Below are 14351 nucleotides of genomic sequence, written 5' to 3' on the forward strand. Positions count from 1 at the left end.
CTGGAGCCGATTATACAGAGTGAAGTAAGCCAGAAAGAAAAACACCAATACAGTATACTAACACATATATATGGAATTTAGGAAGATGGCAATGACGACCCTGTATGCAAGACAGGAAAAAAGACACAGATGTGTATTTGGACTCAGAGGGAGAGGGAGAGGGAGAGGGTGGGATGATTTGGGAGAAAAAAAAATTTTCTCTACATCTGTGTCTCTTTTGCTGTCTCACATACAGGACTCTGTGGGAGAGGGAGAGAGTAGGATGATTTGGGAGAATGACATTGAAACATGTATAATATCATATATGAAACAAATTGCCAGTCCAGGTTTGATGCATGATACTTGAAGCTTGGGGCTGGTGCACTGGGACGACCCAGGGGGATGGTATGGGGAGGGAGGAGGGGGGTTCAGGATGGGCAACACATGTATACCTGTGGCAGATTCATGTTGATGTATGGCAAAACCAATACAATATTGTAAAGTAATAAATCTCCAATTAAAATAAATATATTTATATTAAAAAAAATAATGCTTCTTAGAGTAACCTGGAGAGAAAAAACAAGCAATATTCTGCTAGTAAATCACTGACATCCCCTTTCCAAGTGCTATTACATACCTCCACCATATCTCTGTTACTTATTGAACAATATCTTACTATGGAATTTGAACAGAAAGATCATTGAAAAAAGAAGTCTGGGTTAATATCCCAATATTAATATCAATATACCTGCTACATAAAGTTGTGTAGAAATCCCACCTTTAGCATCACAGAGAGAAGGGAGTTTTCTTTCTCCAGAAGACTCTTCTGAGAGCTCCCTTCATGTCTCTGTTCCTCAGGCTGTAGATGAAAGGGTTCAGCATGGGGGTCACCACAGTGTACATCATAGCCATCACAGTCTCCTTAACAGTAGAATTATTAGCTGATGGGCATAAGTAGAGACCAATAACTGTCCCGTAAAACAGGGACACCACAGTGAGGTGGGAGCCACAGGTGGAGAAGGCCTTGCGGATACCCCTCGCAGAAGGGACCTTGAGGGTGGAGGACACGATTCGAGCATAGGACGTGATGATGAGTAGAAAGGGGATCACAAGAATGAGCCCTCCCGTGATAAATATCACCAGCTCATTCACTCGAGTGTCAGAGCAGGACAGCTTCAGCAGAGCAGACATGTCACAGAAAAAGTGGGCGATCACGTTGTCTTCACAAAAATGCAGCCTGGCCATGAGCAGGGTGTGCAACATGGCATGGAATGTGGTGAGCACCCAGGACAGCACCAGCAGGGAGAGACAGAGCCTGGGGCCCATGATGGCGGTGTAGTGCAGGGGGAAGCAGATGGCCACGTAGCGGTCATAGGCCATGGCCACAAGGAGGAAGCTCTCCAGGTCTCCAAAGAACAAGAAGAAGTACATTTGTGTCAGGCAGCCAGCATAGGGGATGGACAGGTCTTGGCTCTGCATGTCCTGTAGCAATTTGGGCATTGTGACAGAGGAGAAGCAGAGGTCAGAGAAAGACAGGTTACTGAGAAACAAATACATGGGTGTGTGGAGGTGGGGGTCCAGGCAAATGAGGACGAGGATGAGAAGGTTCCCCAGGACGGTGGTAATGTACATGGCCAGGAACAGGGCGTAGAACAGGTTTTGATGTTCTGGCTCGATGAGCAGTTGCAACAGGAGGAACTCTGAGACAATACTGTGATTCCTTCCTATCATGCTCTGTCTCCAGTATCTTTAGGAAGAAATAACAATGCCCATGAAAGCTTGAATTTAAAAATGAACATATTTCTATGATATATGGACCACTAGATGCTTTGCAAAAATACTTTATATCATTCTCATCACAATACTTACAATCTTTACAGGATTCCAAATCTCTATAATCAGAATCTCTATGACTGGAAATCTTTATTTTGTTCAGTTTGTTTTATTTTTTAATTTATTTTTTATTTATTTTACTTTACAATATTGTATTTGTTTGGCGATACATTGACTTGAATCCACCATGAGTGTACATGTGCTTGCTTTAAAACGTAGCAATATTCCAGATTTTTTAAAGAACACTTTTATCCACTAAGTCTTGAGACACAGGATGTATTGGCTTTTCCTCATACCTCCCATTAACTGTAACTGACTTCTGTTTTGTCAGTATTTTCAAGTTGATTGGTGCTCCTGGGCTTTTCCCTAAACATGGTTCCCTTGTAATTCTATATATACCACAAAGAAAAATATCTACTCCAATGGCTTTGATGATTATTTCAGCTTTAGTTGTAAATGTCTGTTTAACCCATGAAACAGTATACTCAGTTGCCTAATTGTTATCTTCCCTTGGACATTACACCCTCATTTGCAGCAAAGAAACTCACAATGTCTCTTTGCTGCCCTTCTGCCAATTCCCTCCTCCTCTAATTTCTCATATTTCTCAGTAAAAGGGAATCCAGGTGCTCCACAACCTGAAGGTATTCTTTCATTCCCGCCTTTGGTCATTATCAGCTTCCTATCTGTGGGCAAGCCCTACAGAGTCTCCCACCCTTTCACACACTCCCATTAGCCACTCTCAGTACCCTTGATCTGGTGACATCATGTCCTCTCTCTACCGTTGGGATGGCCGCTTAACTCGTCTCCCTGCTTCCATGATTGAACCCTTCTCCTTTGATATCCTTTGATCACACTGTTTATAGCTGTCTTCCCTACAGAATGGTAGGCTACCTGTAGGAAAGGCCATGTCTGCCGATATGACTGCAGCAGTGCTTGCAGCTGGCAGAGTATCTGGACATAGTTGACGTATCACAACACTAATTGGTAGTGCTTCCAGCTGAAACTTAGCATTCTTCCAACTTGAAAGACCACAAACTCCTTCTAAATTAGGAGTGTGCTGTCTGCTCCTACTACATCCTCCCAGAAGTGCTAGACTCCTAGTGCTAGCCCTTTGGCACTGAATTTGACTCTGTATTACTGAATTTCTGGATGTAATTTGTCCCCTTGGAAAATGTCCCCACACCAGATGCACTATTCTTTTCACCATCACAGAGGATATAAATAGAGATGTTTATCTATATAGATAAAATAAATATAGGTATAGAGGTACTCTCCAACTGATTCATTTTCTTTCAAGAATCCTGATTTATCCACCTCAGCATGCCTCAAAGCTGGCCAAAAAAAGAAAAAAAGCGCAAAGGAGAAGCATCATTAGATGTGGGACGCTCCTTCGTGAAAGACGTAACAGAATCCAACATTTGGGATTTCACTCCTCGATGCAGGTTGAGCCAGCCATGTCAACAGGTTTTACACATGAACAAAGGTACTGATGTCACAGTGAGAAGAATCAGTAAAGAAAATCATAATTTTCTCAGAAACTTTTTCCCTGGCAAGTGAGCAGGCCCCAACTCTTGGGCCAAGAGTGTGACTGCGGATCACAAACCAGAGACAGGACTTGGGGATATTATCACTGATGACGCCATGAGCCTCTCACCTTCTACGCCCATTTAAGTCAGTAGATCTCAGCCTGGGCTTCACCGACGGCAACATAATGCAGTGGTTCCAAAATTTAATAATCCATGAAAATCCCCTGGGGTTCTGGAAAACCCTGAGTTTGACACGGTAGGTCTGCTCCTGCATTTTTTGCTAAGTAGTGGTAACTTCATTATGGCATAATGCCTCTGCACTTCAGTTAGCACCCAGTTAATGCCCACGCCACGGTCCACGGACTACACAATGAGAAGCAAGGATACTTGATACATTTTAAAAATAAAAATTACTGAAGCCCTCAGGTATATTTAACCACTGTTTCTTATTGGAATATTGTTGCTTCAGTCCATGGCATCGCGAGGAGTCGGACCCGACTTGGTGGCTGAACAACAACATTGTGTCACAATATTGTGTCAGTTTCTGCTGTGCAACATCCATACACAATTTTCTAAAGCTCCAAAGTTATTCTAACATAACATGAGAGTTCAGAACTATGACATTAATGCTCACATTGAGCTGTCAGTATGCTGAAATGATTCAATATCATGGGAATAAATAACACATTGAGTAATACACAAAAATGCAGGCATTAATAAAAATAGATTACAACTGGTGGAATATTAATAAACATTTCTCAAACGTAGTGAAATTTTAGGAGGGAGAGAGGTGGAAAAGAGGAGCATTCAGTTCAGTTCAGTTCAGTCGCTCAGTAGTGTCCGACTCTTTGCGACCCCATGAATTGCAGCACGCCAGGCCTCCCTGTCCATCACCAACTCCCGGAGTTCACTCAGACTCACGTCCATTGAGTGGGTGATGCCATCCAGCCATCTCATCCTGTGTCGTCCCCTTCTCCTCCTGCCCACAACCCCTCCCAGCATCAGAGTCTTTTCCTATGAGTCCACTCTTCACATGAGGTGGCCAAAGTACTGGAGTTTCAGCTTTAGCATCATTCCTTCTAAAGAACACCCAGGACTTATCTCCTTTAGAATGGACTGGTTGGATCTCCTTGCAGTCCAAGGGACTCTCAAGAGTCTTCTTCAACACCACAGTTCAAAAGTATCAATTCTTCATTACCATACCTGAAAAACTCCTGCAGAACATCATACAACCTGGGAAATCAAGACCCTCAGGTTGGAAGGACCCTAGTGGCCAGCTCATTCACCCTCTGCCCAACTTACCTAGTGTTTGAGGATGACTCCAGGACCGTGACCTGAGATTCTGCTCCTCTTTATTCACTAAACCATGTAAAATATCACCCTCTGCAGTCATCACCTGAGTCTCAAACCTCCCTTCTCCATCTCTCATTCTGCACATCCTTGGGCCTAAGGGGCCCTGGATCCCAGAGGAGTCTGGATCCTGGAGGGATTTATTAAAGACAAAGAAATTACCCAGAACCTCTCTAGGACCAATGCTCTCAGGACCCAGGAGCAGTGACTGTTTACAGTCACACCTGACTATACCTTGAGGGAAACTGAGGATGCAGAGCTCTGCAGGAAAGCCTAACCACTGCCTCTTTAGGGAATGGACAGCAGACCTTTATGGTTGGAACCACAGGTGGAAAGTAAAAGAGGATGGTTGGTGAGGCCATACTGTTAATATCCTAAAATATCTTAGCACGACAGGCTGCTTTCTGTGGCAACAAGAAGCCTTCAGTGAGTTTAGTAAAGTGCCAAGAAAGACATTTGCTTTGGGGCCATGCTGGGCAGCATGTGGGGTCTTAGTTCCTGGACCAGGGGTCTAGCCTGCACCCCTTTCAGTGGAAACTCAGAGTCTTAACCACTGAACTGCCAGGGAAGTCCCAAGACACATATTTTGGAAAGATTCTCAAGGTGGAAGAATCTCTCAGTAAAACACCGTTTCCCATAAATGACCTGTGGCTAACTAGGAGTCGTTACCTGTATGACACAACCATATGGACATATATAGAAAGTACTAGAGTAAGAGACAAAAGAAACACTCCCTGATCATATTCAGTTCTTCCTCAAGTCTAGATAGAAGAGAAAACCCAGTTTGAACTCCACTGAAGTACTTCTGCCTTCTTACTTCTGCTGGAAAACGATGCTGGCACCTGGCACCTGCATCATCTCTAATACTCCCCAGATGTGTCAGAATACCTCCTAGATTCCAGCTCTTTCTTATGCTGCAGTTATCTATGGCCACAAAGCCATAACTAACTTTCTTTGGCTGTGCTGGGTCTTCCTCGCTGTGTCTGGGCTTTTCTGCAGTTGCCGTGAACAGGGGCTACTCTAGTTGTGGGGCATGGGCTTCTCGTGGCGGTGGCCTCTCTTGTTGCAGAGCATGGGCTCTTGGCGCACAGGCCTAAGTAGCTGTGGCACACGGTTTAGTTGCCCGATGGCGTGACAGAGGAGCCTGGTGAGCTAAAGTCCACGGGGTAGCCAAAGAGCTGGACACGACTTAGCAACTAAACAAGAACAACAAAGACAAACTAAACTATTGTAGCAAAGGAGATAGAGAGCGCACTTCAGTTCAGTGCAGGTCAAGAAGACACTGGAGACATGAAAATATATCAGAGGAAAGGAGGGTAAGAGACAGGATAATGCAAACCCTTGCTCAGGAAGAGATAAGTAAATATCTATATTCAACAATTGAAAGTCCAGTTTAGCCGAGGTAACCAGAGGAGTGAGAATTTTGAATTTTAAGTAGTATTGAGTTCGAGTATAGTATTAGTATTAGTCACTCACTCGTGTCAGATTTTTTTGTGACCCCATGGACTGTAGCCAGCCACAGCTCTTCTCTCCATGGGATTCTCTAGGCAAAAATACTGGAGTGGGTTGCCATTTCGTCCTCGATAAAGAAATCTGTAACTGGCTGTGATCAGTTAATTGTAAGCACCACTGCACTTGGACCAGCCTGATCTCGAGGACAGAGTATTATGTAATGCATGGTTTTGGTTAGGTTTTTTAAAAAAAAAAGATAAATTAACTGTTACAGAAAAGGACACAGATACTGAAGAAAGGACTCCACTCTCCACCTCTTTACGTGGCAGACCTGGGTTCTTAGTGGCCTTTCTGGAAGCACAGCATGGTCTAGATGGTGGCCTCCCACAACTGGAAAGGCCAGCTTTAGGAAAGGACCACTGGCCCAAGAATTTGCTGCCATAGCGGCATGCAGTCGGCCAAGGAGGCAGAGCATCCCAAATTAAAGTTATTTTACAAGCTATCACGGCTATGCTGTTTCTTAGTCTCCTCCATATTTTCAGGGCTTCCCTGGTAGCTCAGATGGTAAAGAATCCCCCTGCAATGCAGGAGACACAGAGATCCAGGTTCAATCCCTGGGTCAAAAAGATGCTTTGGAGGAAGAAATGGCATCCCACTCCATTATTCTTGCCTGGAGAATTCCATGGACAGAGAAGCCTGGTGGTTATAGTCCATGGAGTTGCAAAGAGCTGGACACGACTGAGCAACTAGCTCTTTCTTCACTTCTGTATTTTCAAATGGGACCTCGGGGTTTTGTCTGGCTCAGTAAATATTAGTAGGCTGCTGCGGGCCCAGGTTCTGCAGTTTCAGTCTCTTCATTCATGGAATGTCTGTCCAAGGTGGTGGTCAAGGGCAGAAGGGAGAGGGTGTCTCCACAGTAAATGAGTAAATGCTGAGTAAACAGTAGAGTTTATTTCATCAGTAAATAAAACACTGGAAACAGTAAAGAAAAAAGGTGGGGTGTGGATACAAAGATTAGTTGGAAGTTTAAAAATAATGCTTCTTAGAGTAACCTGGAGGAAAAAAACAAGCAAGATTCTGCTAGTATGTCACTGATATCCGCTTTCCAAGCCCTACTACATACCTCCACCATATCTCTGTTACTTATTGGACAATATCTTACTATGGAATTTGAACAGAAAGATCATTGAAAAAAGAAGTCTGGGTTAATATTCCAATTTTAATATCAATATACCTGCTACATAAAGTTGTGTAGAAATCCCACCTTTAGCATCACAGAAAGAAGGGAGTTTTCTTTCTCCAGAAGACTCTTCTGAGAGCTCCCTTCATGTCTCTGTTCCTCAGGCTGTAGATGAAAGGGTTCAGCATGGGGGTCACCACAGTGTACATCATAGCCATCACAGTCTCCTTAACAGTAGAATTGTTAGCTGATGGGCATAAGTAGAGACCAATAACTGTCCCATAAAACAGGGACACCACAGTGAGGTGGGAGCCACAGGTGGAGAAGGCCTTGCGGATACCCCTCGCAGAAGGGACCTTGAGGGTGGAGGACACGATTCGAGCATAGGACGTGATGATGAGTAGAAAGGGGATCACAAGAATGAGCCCTCCCGTGATAAATATCACCAGCTCATTCACTCGAGTGTCAGAGCAGGACAGCTTCAGCAGAGCAGACATGTCACAGAAAAAGTGGGGGATCACGTGGTCTTCACAAAAATGCAGCCTGGCCATGAGCAGGGTGTGCAACATGGCATGGAATGTGGTGAGCACCCAGGAAAGCACCAGCAGGGAGAGACAGAGCCTGGGGCCCATGATGGCGGTGTAGTGCAGGGGGAAGCAGATGGCCACATAGCGGTCATAGGCCATGGCCACAAGGAGGAAGCTCTCCAGGTCTCCAAAGAACAAGAAGAAGTACATTTGTGTCAGACAGCCAGCATAGGGGATGGACGGGTCTTGGCTCTGCATGTCCTGTAGCAATTTGGGCATTGTGACAGAGGAGAAGCAGAGGTCAGAGAAAGACAGGTTACTGAGAAACAAATACATGGGTGTGTGGAGGTGGGGGTCCAGGCAAATGAGGACGAGGATGAGAAGGTTCCCCTGGACGGTGGTAACGTACATGGCCAGGAACAGGACGTAGAACAAGTTTTGATGTTCTGACTCAATGGGCAGTCCCAGCAGGAGGAACTCTGAGACAATAGTTTGATTCCTTCCTGTCATGCTCTGTCTCCGATATATTTAGGAAGGAATAACAGTGTCCACAAAAACCTGAATTTCAAAATAAACATATTTCTATGACAGAAATATGTGTTAGGTGTTCTGAAATAAAATATTTTATATCATTCTCATCATAGTCATAATAATCTCTAAATTACTGCAAATCTCTGTAATCAGAATCTATGATCAGAAGTGACTTTCATTACTTCTTTTTAATGTGCACAATATTTCAAATTTTCTAATATACCCTTGTCCATTAATTTCTGAGACAGAAAATGTGGTGGTTTTCATCATACCTGCCTAGCTGGACGTCCTCTCAGTGTCTTACATGCCGATGTTCTGGGACTTTTTCCTGAATGCTGTTCTCTTATAACGGTGGTACATATACCACCAAGAAAAATTCATCTACTGAATGGCTTTGCTTACCATTTTAGACTCGTGTGTAGATTTATCAGGGCTTCCCAGGTGGCTCAGTGGTAAAGAATCTGCCTGCCAATACAGGAGACTCAAGAGACACAGGTTCAATCCCTGGGTCAGGAAGATCCCCTGGAGGAGGAAATGGCAATCCACTCCAGCATTCTTGCCTGGTAAATCCCGTGGACAGTGGAGCCTGGCAGTCTACAGTCCATGGAGTCACAAAAGAGTCAAACACAGCTTAGCAGCTAAACAACAGCAACAACAAATATATACATTTTCAGGTCAGCATATCACTAAAGAAATTCATGACCAGCCCCCTACCCCACTCCAAATTCCTTCCACCTCTAGTCTCCCATATCCCCAGAAAAGAGTTTCAGGAGCTCCAGATGGAAACATGAGAGTTTCCTCTTATTCCCTCCTTTCTTCTATCCTCAACATCCAATCTGTCAACACATCCTACATATTAATTTCCTTTCTCACTCATCCATTCTTTATCCCCCTGGGGCTGCTTGATCTAGCCATGTCAACAGGTTTTACACCAGGACATTGGTACTGGCAAACTTTCCTGGTGGCTTAGTGGTAAAGAGATCTCTAGTCTTCCCCGGACTATTGTTTTCCTCTATTTCTTTGCATTGATCATTGAGAAAGGCTTTCTTTTCTCTCCTTGCTCTTCTTTGGAACTCTGCATTCAAATGGGTATATCTTTCCTTTTCTCCTTTGTCTTTCGCTTCTCTTCTTTTCACAGATATTTGTAAGGCCTCCTTACAATTTTGCCTTTTTCCATTTCTTTTTGCATTTTTTTGTTAGTCCATCTTAAAGGAGATCAATCCTGAGTATTCTTTGGAAGGACTGATGCTGAAGCTGAAACTTCAATACTTAGGCCACCTGATGTGAAGAACTGATTCATTTGAAAAGACCCTGATGCTGGGAAAGATTGAAGGCAGGAGGAGAAGAGGACAACAGATGATGAGATGGTTGGATGACATCACTGACTCTATGGACGTGAGTATGAGCAAGCTCCGGGAGCTGGTGATGGACAGGGAGGCCTGGCGTGGTGCAGTCCATGTGGTCACAAAGAGTTGGACACGACTGAGTGACTGAACTGAACAGTGGTAAAGAACCTGCCTGCCAATGCAGAGGAAGCAAGTTTGATCCCTGGGTCAGGAAGATCCCCTGGAGAAGGAAATGGCAACCCACTCCAGTATTCTTGCCTGGAGAATCCTATGGTCAGAGGATCCTGGGGGCTAGAGTCCATGGGGTTCCAAAGAGTTGGATACAACTTAGTGATTAAATAGCAACAACATAGCTACAGGCATTACAGTGAGAAGAAACACTGAGGGAAAATCATACACCTGGTTTCTCAGAATTTTGTTTCCCGGGTAAATGAGCAGGACCTTACGCTTGTATCAAGAGTGTGACTGGCAATCACAAACCAGAGACAGGACTTGGGGATGTTGCCACTAATGGTGCCATGAGCCTCTCACATTCTACACTCGTTAAGTCAGTAGTTTTCAGCCTGGACTGCACATAAGGAAATCTAAGGCAGTACTTCTAAAATTTAATATGCATGAAAACCCCTTGAGAGTGCTGGTAAAACACTGATTTAGAAATAGTTGACCTGTTTCTGTATTTTAAATTAGCACCCAGGTAATGAAACCCCAATACTTTGGCCACCTCATGCGAAGAGGTGACTCATTGGAAAAGACCCTGATGCTAGGAGGGATTGAGGGTAGGAGGAGAGGGAGACGACAGAGGATGAGATGGCTGGATGGCATCACTGACTCGATGGACATGAGTTTGGGTAAACTTCGGGAGTTAGTGATGGACAGGGAGGCCTGGCGTGCAGTGATTCATGGGGTTGCACAGTCTGACATGACTGAGTGACTGAACTGAACTGAACTAAGTGCACATTTCGCAGTTCATGGACTACATAGTAAGTAGCAAGAATACATGATGCTTTAAAAATTAAGATTACTAGATGCTTCAGAAAAATGTAACCACAATCTTTGATAGGAAGCACATACAAAGTTTTTAAAGCTCCAAGGTGATTCTAAAATAAAGCAAGGGTTCAGAAGTATGGCATCAATGCCTACCTGAAGAGTTGTTCAGTTCAGTTCCATTCAGTTGCTTAGTTGTGTCTGACTCTTTGCAACCCCATGAACCGCAGCACTCCAAGCCTACCTGTCCATCATCAACTCCCAGAGTCCACCCAAACCCATGTCCATTGAGTCAGTGACGCCATCCAACCATCTCATCCTCTGTTGTCCCCTTCTCCTCCTGTCCTCAATCTTTCCCAGCACCAGGGTGTTCTCCAATGAGTCAGCTCTTTGCATCAGCTGGCCAAAGTATTGGAGTTTCAGCTTCAACATCAGTCCTTCCAATGAACACCCAGGTCTGATCTCATTTAGGATGGACTGGTCGGACCTTCTTGCAGTCCAAGGGACTCTCAAGAGTCTTCTCCAACACCACAGGTCAAAACCATCAATTCTTCGGCGCTCAGCTTTCTTTATAGTCCAACTCTCACATCCATACATGACCATTGGAAAAACCATAGCCTTGACTAGATGGACCTTTGTTGGCAAAGTAACGTTTCTGCTTTTTAATATGCTGCCTAGGTTGGTCATAACTTTCCTTCCAAGGAGTAAGCATCTTTTAATTTCATGGCTGCAATCACCATCTGTGGTGATTTTGGAGCCCCCAAAAAATAAAGTCTGACACTGTTTCCACTGTTTCCCCATCTATTTCCCATGAAGTGATGGGACCAGATGCCATGATCTTCGTTTTCTGAATGTTGAGCTTTAAGCCAACTTTTTCACTCTCCTCTTTCACTTTCATCAAGAGGCTCTTTAGTTCCTCTTCACTTTCTGCCATATGGTGGTGTCATCTGCATATCTGAGGTTATTGATATTTCTCCTGGCAATCTTGATTCCAGCTTGTGCTTCTTCCAGCCCAGCGTGTTTCATGATGTTCTCTGCATATAAGTTAAATAAGCAGGGCGACAATATACAGCCTTGACGTACTCCTTTTCCTATTTAGAACGAGTCTGTTGTTCCATGTCCAGTTTTAACTGTTGCTTCCTGACCTGCATACAGGTTTCTCAAGAGGCAGGTCAGGTGGTCTGGTATTCCCATCTCTTTCAGAATTTTCCACAGTTTATTGTGATCCACACAGTCAAAGGCTTTGGCATAGTCAATAAAGCAGAAATGGATGTTTTTCTGGAACTGTCTCGCTTTTTTGATGATTCAGCGGATGTTAGCAATTTGATCTCTGGTTCCTCTGCCTTTTCTAAAACCAGTTTGAACACCTAGAAGTTCACAGTTCACATATTGCTGAAGCCTGGCTTGGAGAATTTTAAGCATTACTTTACTAGTGTGTGAGATGAGTGCAACTGTGCGGTAGTTTGAGCACAATTGTTGTTACAAAAGTTGTCTTGTTGTTAACAAGAGTTGTTAGTGTGCTGAAATTACACAATATTGTGGGAATCAATGATATGGTAATACATAAGAATGTTATCATTAATGAAAACAATCAAATGGGTAAACATTAATAAAAAATTCTCAAATTCTCACAGTTTGGTGGAGGGGGCGGGGGATGCAGAGAGGGGGAAAAGAGGAGTGTTACCATACTTGAAGGTGGCTCAGATGGTAAAGAATCTGCCTGCAATGTGGGAAACCTGGTTTCAATCCCTGGATTGAGGAGATCCCCTGGAGGAGGACATGACGAGCCACTCTGGTATTCCTGCCTGGAGAATCCCTGTGGACAGAGAAGCCTGGCAGGCTACAGTCCATGGCGTTACAAAGAGTTGGACACAACTGAGTGACTAAGCACACCATACCTGAAAAACTCTCCTCTGCAACACCACACAACCTGGGAAGCCCTGATCTGATTCTGTAGACATTTCTACATTTTTAGTTAGCAGATAATGCCCATGCTGTGGTCCATGGACTACACAATAAGTAATTAGAATACATGAAGCTTTAATAAATAAGGTTACTAGGCAGTCTCAGAAAAATTTAATTACAACTTCTGAGAGCAAGCCTGTGCAGTTTTTTAAAGCTCCCAGGTGATTCTAAAATAAAACAAGGGGATATCTCTGGCTGTCCAGCGGTTAAGACTCCACGCTTCCACTTCAAGGGGCATGGATTCAGTGTCTGGTCGGAACTAGGATCTCACATGCCTTGTGACATGGCCAAAAAAAGTAAATAAAAATAAATTTATAGGAAATAAAATAAGATACTCAGAACTTTTGTATCAATGCCTACCTCCAGAGCTATTATTATGTTGAAATTGTGCAATCTTGTGAAAGTACACTACACAGTAAGTAATATTTATAAATGCTATCATTAATGAAAAACTGGATTCTAACTGGTGCGTGTGTGCTAAGTCGCTTTAGCCATGTCCGACTCTTTGCGACCCTATGGACTGTAGCCCACCAGGCTCCTCTGTCCATGGGATTCTCCAAGCAGGAATACTAAAGTGGCTTGCCAAGACCTCCTCCAAAGGATCTTCCTGACCCAGGGATTGAACTCAGATCTTGTACATCTCCTGCAGTGGGATCTTTACCACTAGCACCACCTGGGAAGCCCTCTAACTGGTAAATATTAATAAAAATATTTCTAGGATGTGGAATAGTTTGAGGAGGGAGAGAGGTGGAAAAGAGGAGGATTATCATACCTAAAAAACTCTCCTGCAGAATATCACACAACCTGAGATATCAAGACCCTCCGGTTGGAAAGACCCTAAGGGATTAGTTCATTCACCCTCTGCCCTACTTACCCAGTGTGTGAGGGTGACTCCAGGACCCTGACCTGAGATCCTGCTCCCCTCTATTCACTAAGGCATGTGAGATATCAGCTCTGTAGTCATGATCTGTGTCTTAAACCTCCCTTCTCACATCTCCCATTCTTTATCCTTGGGCCTAAGGGGCCCTGGATCCCAGAGGAGTCTGGATCCTGGAGGAACTCATTAAAGACAAAGTAATTACCCAGGACCTCTTTGGGACAAAGGGCTTCCCTTGTGGCTCAGCTGGTAAAGAATCCGCCTGCAGTGTGGGAGACCTGGGTGCATTCCCTGGGTTGAGAAGATCCCCAGGAGAAGGGAAAGGCTATACACTCCAGTATCCTGGCCTGGAGAATTCCATGGACTGTATAGTCCATGGGGTCGCAAAGAGTCGGACACAACTGAGCGACTTTCATACTTTGGGACAAAAGTTCTCAGGGTCCAGGAGCAGTGGCTGATTACAATCACTGAGCACACCTGTCTATACTTCAGGGAATGTAGAGATGGTGAGAAGCTCACATATGGATGCTTAATGGGGACAGTATTATGTGGAGTTGGAGCTTACATTTTGGAGAAGAGGAAGAATGATTGGAGGAAACCATTAAAATAGGCAGGAACTAGACTGTGAATATCCTAAAATAGCTTAGGAATTTAGGAGGCTTATTCCATGGCAAAAAGAAGTATTTGGTGGTCTTTGAGCAATGTGATGCATATCTTTGGAAAGATTTTCAAGGTAGTAAATCTTTCGCTACCATCCACTTCCGTATAAACACACCACAGAGGAGAGTTAAGAAAGATTAG

At 44.0% G+C, this 14351-nt stretch overlaps 2 protein-coding genes across 2 annotated transcripts; both read right to left on the reverse strand.

Annotated features, from left to right (window-relative positions):
• Positions 766 to 1710, reverse strand: LOC108638236 (olfactory receptor-like protein DTMT). Its single transcript, XM_018064054.1, has one exon. The coding sequence runs from the start codon at positions 1708 to 1710 to the stop codon at positions 766 to 768; it is 945 nt and encodes a 314-aa protein (XP_017919543.1).
• On the reverse strand, positions 7413 to 8357 carry LOC102184840 (olfactory receptor-like protein DTMT). The gene has a single exon (XM_005693401.2). It carries the CDS (start codon positions 8355 to 8357, stop codon positions 7413 to 7415), a length of 945 nt encoding a protein of 314 aa, XP_005693458.2.

This window comes from Capra hircus, chromosome 19, assembly GCF_001704415.2.
Source record: "Capra hircus breed San Clemente chromosome 19, ASM170441v1, whole genome shotgun sequence".
Lineage (NCBI taxonomy): Eukaryota > Metazoa > Chordata > Mammalia > Artiodactyla > Bovidae > Capra > Capra hircus.

What these genes read in the sequence shown, in the direction of transcription:
- LOC108638236 (XM_018064054.1), bottom strand. Translation starts at nt 1,710, where the DNA reads ATGATAGGAAGGAATCACAGTATTGTCTCAGAGTTCCTCCTGTTGCAA.
- LOC102184840 (XM_005693401.2), bottom strand. Translation starts at nt 8,357, where the DNA reads ATGACAGGAAGGAATCAAACTATTGTCTCAGAGTTCCTCCTGCTGGGA.